At 39.0% G+C, this 7,432-nt stretch overlaps 2 protein-coding genes and 1 long non-coding RNA gene across 5 annotated transcripts; 2 read left to right on the plus strand and 1 right to left on the minus strand.

Annotated features, from left to right (window-relative positions):
• The first annotated feature begins 655 nt into the window (after positions 1-655).
• Positions 656-3,898, plus strand: LOC109587781 (uncharacterized). The gene is made up of 10 exons (XM_020004001.1): positions 656-1,135; positions 1,481-1,998; positions 2,053-2,132; positions 2,189-2,302; positions 2,361-2,517; positions 2,570-2,713; positions 2,766-2,942; positions 2,995-3,280; positions 3,332-3,442; positions 3,492-3,898. The coding sequence occupies exons 1-10, from the start codon at positions 823-825 to the stop codon at positions 3,737-3,739; spliced, it is 2,148 nt and encodes a 715-aa protein (XP_019859560.1). The 5' UTR covers positions 656-822; the 3' UTR covers positions 3,740-3,898.
• Positions 3,899-3,970: 72 nt separating this feature from the next.
• On the minus strand, positions 3,971-4,579 carry LOC109587782 (uncharacterized). 3 transcript variants are annotated; one of them, XR_002187789.1, is made up of 3 exons: positions 4,523-4,579; positions 4,229-4,447; positions 3,992-4,170 (listed from the first exon to the last, which is right to left on the minus strand). It is a non-coding gene; the product is annotated as an uncharacterized LOC109587782 (long non-coding RNA). The 3 variants fall into 3 exon arrangements; XR_002187790.1 differs by having other exon boundaries at positions 4,537-4,555; XR_002187788.1 differs by having other exon boundaries at positions 3,971-4,170; positions 4,229-4,576.
• A 1,229-nt stretch (positions 4,580-5,808) lies between these two features.
• On the plus strand, positions 5,809-6,800 carry LOC109587780 (uncharacterized). Its single transcript, XM_020003998.1, has 2 exons — positions 5,809-6,440; positions 6,619-6,800. Exons 1-2 carry the CDS (start codon positions 5,930-5,932, stop codon positions 6,798-6,800), a joined length of 693 nt encoding a protein of 230 aa, XP_019859557.1. The 5' UTR covers positions 5,809-5,929.
• Positions 6,801-7,432: the final 632 nt, after the last annotated feature.

Genomic DNA, 7,432 nt, shown 5'->3' on the forward strand with positions numbered 1-7,432 from the left:
TTTTCTATACCTTGAGGAGAGTGGGGTCCTTTCACCGGATGACGATATTGATTTATTCTGCTTACACTACGTTTATCTACCTCGAATCAATGCTCAGTTGAATTTATTTCGTCAAGCTTACAGTCGCCATAGGCTTCGTACGGAAGGAAACAGATCACCAGTCCAGCTGTGGGTACGTGGAATGCTACAAGGTTCAAGGGACGGTCATGCAGTGTCAGGACTACTTGAAGCCATGAGTGAAGTAATGTTTATACAATTCAATGTTATTAATGTTCAATGTTGTTACTATTGTACATAGGATGAATTACAGGAGTATGGAATTGATTGGTGTGGCCCTGCAGTGTTAAACAAAGATGAAGAATGTGGTGTATCAGTTCCATGTACCAGAAATCCTCTTCAACCTCATGAGTTAGCCGTTTTAAAGAACCTTGTTGATCCGCTTGATGACTGTGATGATATGGGGGTCGGGTTCTATGTGCTACTCAAGGAATTTATTGCACTGTGCCAAAATTGTGACATTTAAAACGAATCATTATTAATTTTTTGAATCATTAATTTTTGGATTTTTCCATATTACATGTATGTCCAGGGCTCCAGGCTCCTCCTATTATTTTGCGCATGCGCAGTAAGTCAAGATCTTCACGTGCACAAGCCACACGTACTGCCACGCGTTGTCTAGGAAGGCCTAGGCTCCCTTGAAGTCCCTTCACCTGTCCTGTCCATAGTCCATACTGGAAGCAGGCACTGCTGCCTCTATTCAGGTGGTGGAAGCAGGCGTCCTTCATCTTACCGGCCGGCCCTGGGTATAATATTTATGGTGAAATGGCGTCTAAGAAGCTCGAAGAAGCCATCAACATATTGCTTCAGTTTAAGAATTCAGAAGGAGCTGGTGTCATCTCAAGGGACGAACTCGCGTTCGATTCTACTCCTTCGCCCAGCCCGCCTCCGTTGCCCCCACCGATAAGAGAACCGCTACGGGCTCTTGAACCCGCGGCACCGTATCAATCATCCCAGCCACAGTCTTGTTCTTCTCGCTCAGCTCAGCCACAGTCTTGTTCTTCTCGCTCAGCTCAGCCACAGTCTTGTTCTTCTCGCTCAGCTCAGCCTCAGCCTTGTTCTTCTCGCTCAGGCACAGGTGTGTGCGTGTGTGTGTGTGTATTATTATATATGTAATGTAAAGGGGTGGCTTGTGTGTGCGGGCACTTTCAGTAGCTGTGACTGTTCTTTCCCTTTGTTACTAATTACATGTGTTTACCATTTTACCAATATTATTTGCTGTGCCAGAATAGGGAGGTAACCTTAATTACAAGCATTTGGGGGTGTGGTTTTCTGGTGGTAAAATTAAGAATAATTATCATTATGCATGGGTGGGTAATGTAAACACAGGTTAGGGAGCCTCAGTAGGATATTGCTAGCGTTGCTAATGTAGTCAAAATTGTCTTAGCTGATTTTTTACCATTTAATTCTTGTTTTTGTACAGGAAGATGGAATAATTTTGAGTCTTCCTACAGACGAGTCGTCTCTTCTATTCGTGGAGTCGCCGGAAACACAGCAACAGAAATGAAGCGTAAGATGCCTGCATACGATGTCCCAGATTACCGCCCCAAAAGAGCAAAGCTACCAAGTTGGACCCACGCTTTCTTTTGCCTGGCAGGTACAAATGACGATAGAGTTCCGACAAATAGAGCTGCTCGAGAGTGTCTTATACTAGCAGGGTTAGGAGAAAAGAAGATCCAGATCACTAATGTCGATTGCAGCACTGCTGAATTTCATGTGAAGTTGATAGAAAGTTTTCCTAAACTTGAATTTTGTGGTGGATTTGAGCTAATGAGGTGTATACCCCAAACAAGACAATTGGAATTAATCAAATCGCCAGTTTGCCACTCTCCCAGGTTGCTACGTAGTTATATGGGTGCAGCAAAAGTGTACATACGTCCTATTCAGGAAAATATTGATATCGAGATGATGGAACCAAGGAATGATGTGAATGTATCAGAGGTTTGTTTTGATAATTTATTCTGTTTATTCTCCTGCGTGTACATGTACATGTAGCTAATGCAAGTGTGTCTCAGGTGCAACAATGAGTTCCCTTTGGACTTGTTGAGAAGTCACCTAGACCAGTGTGGACAAGAGTATGTTAAGTTGGACACCATATTTAGGTTTTAATGGATATTTTTTATTTTTGAAGGTCGGAGTTAACATTGCCACTGGAGCCTTCATCGTCAGCATCATCTACTCCCTCATTTTCTCCGATACACTCTCCGCCCGCTTCTCAAGAAGTAGATGCCAATGAATCTTATGTGTAAGTTATGTTAATCCCTTAATAAAAGCAAGAGTAGTTTTTATTTTATTTACTATAGTAAAACATTTACATCAATGCTGGATGTTGTGACTCATTTGCAAAACTTCATCGACGACACGAATGTTTTTTATTTGTCTGTGAGGAGGGAGGACTTGCTTGCATCAGCTTTGGCAGGTATTAATAGTGCATCATTTAGCCCAATTAAACAGCTTGAAGTAAGTTATAAGCTGATTTCAGTTTTAGTTTAGAGTGTTATTATGATATTAGGTTGAATTTTTGGGAGAGGAAGCAGTTGATGGAGGGGGAGTGAAAAGGGAGTTTTTTCGTCTATTGGCCTATGAAGTGAAATTGTTTATGTGTGTGGGCAAGAAGAATTGCTACGAACTTAGACATGACACACCGGGTTTACAGGTGTGTTCACACTGTGTGAGAACTATTAACTTTACCTATAATTGTTTTACAGGCCAATAAGTTTGAAAGGTTAGGACTGTTGATGAGTGCATCTTTGGCCCACGGAGGCAGTGGTTTTCCTTTCTTCTCTCTATCAGTGTACGACTATATTTGTGGCAAAGAGATTAGAGATATAGATATAGATATTGAGTCGATGCCCAATGGAGAGGCCTTTTATTTACTGAAAGAGGTATGCCTTTGAAAATTAATTTTATTTTTTAATAGCTACATGTATTCACTAGATACAGGATATGACAGATGATTTGGCTTTTCAAAAAGCACTCTCTGATCACTGCGACATATTATTTAGCACAGGCTTCAGTAAGCCAATATGTAATGTAACTATTGCCGACAAGGAGGAAATCACAAGGGTTGTGGCTCTGCACCATACTCTCCTCCAATGCCTTGCCGAGTTGGACCAGTTGAAGAAGGGGCTGAGGTCTCTTGGAGTACTCTCTATAATTGAAGAAAACAAGAATATTATGAAGCCGTTCTTTATGTACTATCCTGACAATTGTATAACAGCAGGTTTGTTATCATAATTATTTTAAATTATTTTGATTTATCTTTTGTGTAAAGATAAACTAAAAGATCTTTTGAGAGCCCATTTTGCTGAGAAGGGTACTAATACTCGGAAGCTTCAAGAGGAGGCATATTCATATTTTATTCGCCTTCTTGATGAATGTAAAGGTATATGACTTCACTGCATGCTGGTGTCCAATTATTTTTTCTCTTGTAGATTCTCCAGTGGCCCCTAATGACTTGAGCATACAAGACGTATTAGTCTTTTTCACTGGTAGTGACGTAATACCTCCTCTCGGTTTTACACCAAGGCCATCGCTATACTTTGATGAATTTATAGCGTACCCTTTTGCATCTACTTGTGCCCTGTCTCTGACTTTACCAATTAAGTATGAAGAATATTCAAAGTTCAAAGAGAAGATGGTTTATGGTTTCAAGAACCATGGGGGGTTTGGGAAAGTATGAATATTATCATTTATGACAAGTGATTATTATGCATAATATTAGTGCATGAATGTCTGATCTCTTAAAAATAACACTTATCGTATCATTTATGACAAATAACTGATCTCTTAAATTCCAGTAACATTTTGATTTGTTAAAAATAACACATCTTTCCTTGAACACGTATCATCTAAGACTGTGCATGACTCTGATCTCTTGTACCCTTCCCATTCAGCTTTGCTTCCACTAACATTTTGATTTCTGTTAAAAATATTTTGTTTATTGCAATTTCATTCAATAATTAAGAACATTGTAGTCACTAGTACAGGCATTAAAACAAAACATGCAATTGCTAATGTTAAAAAAAGAGTGACCAGTTATACAATGCCTTTTTCTTTATCGAGTCTCTCTGAGCCATTCCTTGAGGGCTATCTGATCCTCCTTGTTTGGTCCTATCAATAATAAGACAACAGCAGAGATAACAATAACAGTAATATACACATTTCTGACTTGGAAAGACTCCTTGGATTTGATGAGCTCTTGATCTCCACCAAGAACACTGACATGCACTCACTCAAGGCTACTATAGTAGCTCTGCTTTATCGCCATCTCTAAATCTTAATCTTGTCACTGGTTAACACGCCTACTATAGGCGGGGTGAGGATCACGTGATGAGGTGAAGTCTTAGAAAATCGTAGCTACCATCACTTGAATAGCTACATCGATTAGCTGCATAGATAAGAAACATCCATTATGAAATTGACGCATTAATGAGGCGATGCGCTTCGCGCATCGCCACACTACCTTTCCATATTTACATTATTGATGAGGAATTTTGTCCAGGATGGCGTTCCATACAGCACACGTCCAGTAGTTGCTTGTCTGTATACCCTGAGCAATGAGTCGCCAGGGCCGTCCGGGTCACCAATATAGCAATTCGTATATGGGATGCTATGTGTAAGTGCTGGCTATTGACAGGCAAGGCTGGTTGTTGCGCCCAGAGAGAGAGATCGCTATACCTCGTGTTGACACCCAAACACTGATCTTTAATAACACAGCATGCAATATATATACAAAATAAGATCATGAATATTTATGAGTTCTGTGATGTCACTACAACTCCTTTATTAAACATAATCTTGAAGGAGCTCCTGGATTTAGTAACAGCTTCATCTAGATGATCCAGTTCATCACAATCCCCACCACAATCCTCATCATCAACTCCAGCCATGATATCCAGCCACTCCCACAATCACTTAATTAATACACTTCCATTGCGTGGGTGTTCATGATGTTTTAAAGTTCCAGTTACATACAAACACTCTAATCAATGATTATAAAGTGATCCTGTCATACATCACTAGTAGTGAATGACATGCTTCCTTTACTGTCTCCTCTTCCTCCTCTCTAATAGCTCTATCCAGTACCAATGACACTACTACTTATACAAATACACCACATTCCAGTACATTAGCATTGTGAGTACTAAATAGTCTCTCTGATATCCTCATCACTCCTTTTCTCTAATCAATGAGTGATGCAGAGCAGTACTGTAGGGGCGTCCCGATTATTCCGGAATAATTTTGGGAATAATAGGTAGCACTTCAATTCCAGAATAATGCTGGCCTAATAGGTGGATCAGTAGCCAAACTCTAATTAAAGAGCAGAAAATGCACAATTTTTGAATTTTTTAATGCCCGAGCTAGTTGTAACTCAATTTTTGAACAAAGTTCAGGTTCTGAAATTGATATAGAGACTTATATTTTGCAGTCTCTGCTGATAGTGATATTTTAAATGGCTTCTCAGACTTACTAATTTTGATTTTTATTGTAGTTAGCTCATGATTATAAAGAATAAAGTGAGAATAATAGGGCAGAATAAAATGAATAATAGGTAAATTTTTGAGAATTTCTGAATAGAATTATAGGTAAAAAAAATTAGCATAACCGGGACACCCCTATACAGTACTGCTGTATAACCACGTTTCTGCACGTGGGGGCTAATAAAATTGAGTAGAAGGTGTGGTCTGAGTCATAATGAATTTGTTGGAATGTTAGGTTAGTTGTTGTTTCAGAAGATGTCTAGAAAAAGTTAGTTTATCTCTCCCTACCATCTTCCCTCCTCCTCTGTCTTCATGCTCTCTCTTTCTATTTATTCTTCTGTAGTCATTGTCTTCATTTCTATCATTATTCATTTACTACAGGTTTCAAAATGAGAGCTAGTCACAAAGCTCCTCAAATAGGGGAGTCCCTCTACCTGTGGGCAGGGAGCCAGCTTGACTTACCTAAAGTTCATGACTCCCTTCAAAAGAGGGAACTGACCTCAAGAGTTGATGTGTACCAGCTTTCTACTGCTGACTGGTCCTCTCACCTAACAAGAGGTACTCCTCCATTAGGAGTAATTGACTACTCCTGTACCACCTTTCATTCTAATATTTACTATTTCGGTGGATGGTGTGGTCATGATTTTTGTTACCACAATACGTTGAATGTACTGAATACGATAAAGATGGAGTGGACTTCATGCAGTAATGCTGAACAGTCGTTGATGAAGAAATCTCTTGCTGGAATGATATCACTGGAATTTGATGGAGCAGAATACCTTGTCATAATAGGAGGGGCTGGTTCTACACCAACTGTTTACCATCCTCAGTTTCAATATGATCAACTTAAGAATGGTATTGTTCGTACTAATGAACAGTTACTTTATAATGTGTCCACTGGTAAGATTCTTGACATGTTTATTGATTTACTAGTATATTTTATATTGTTAACATGTATTGATACATGAATGACCTGTATCCGGAAGTTTGCCAAATTAATTTTCGCGAATTTCCACTATTCTGCCATTTTGTAGCATATTAAATTGTGTAAATGATCACTGTATTCTCTTCACTTTAGGACAATTCACTGTTCCATCTGTCAGTGGACAGTGTTGTTCACCAACTAATACTTTCATAATTGAGAAGATTACTACTACCGGTAACAGAGGAATAATGTTTGGAGGACGAGTGACTGTTAATGGTGATGAGAGTACAATTACTAACAGTGTTTACGTGCCGCAAGTAGCATTAGAAAATTGAAGTTAAATAGCTTTAGTGATTTTGGTGAGCAATGACACACAAAGAATAGTGAGCTTTATTTTTTTGAATCAGCATATTTGTATCCTAATGATGATTCTGATAGCCAATTAGATAGTCCAATAGCAATCTCTGTTGATACTAATGGCACTTGCTATGTAGCAGGGATTATTGATGAGTCATGCATTGATAGAATACAAGAATGTAATGATGATATTGACTCTGAAGATGACAATTTTGATAATAATAAAATGCGTACTAATAAAAGAAAGCCTACCATCAAATGGCACTGTACAGACAAAGGTGGCAGCCCCAGCAGCAGTTCCAGAGTCAAGGCCTTAGACCGTCACTGTTTTACCAAAGAGGAAGGGGAGGGAGAGGAAGAGGAAGAGTGTGGTGGCAGGGATAAAATAATAGTGTACTGAATCAATTGGACAGACTTTTAGACATTATAGAACTTATACTTAAAATAACCAGTGACCTTAGCCTGTATAATGTATCTAACACTCATTTATTCCATCATAAATTTCAATAGTTACTAGGCGAATGTAAACATTGAGGGGCGAGCAAAACGATTACCATTTCGATTAGCAATACACAATGTTTATATAGACATTGATGTAGTGGCTATTAAA

The sequence above is a fragment of the Amphimedon queenslandica genome, unplaced genomic scaffold, assembly GCF_000090795.2.
Source record: "Amphimedon queenslandica unplaced genomic scaffold, v1.1 AMPQUscaffold_12449, whole genome shotgun sequence".
In the NCBI taxonomy this organism is placed as follows: domain Eukaryota; kingdom Metazoa; phylum Porifera; class Demospongiae; order Haplosclerida; family Niphatidae; genus Amphimedon; species Amphimedon queenslandica.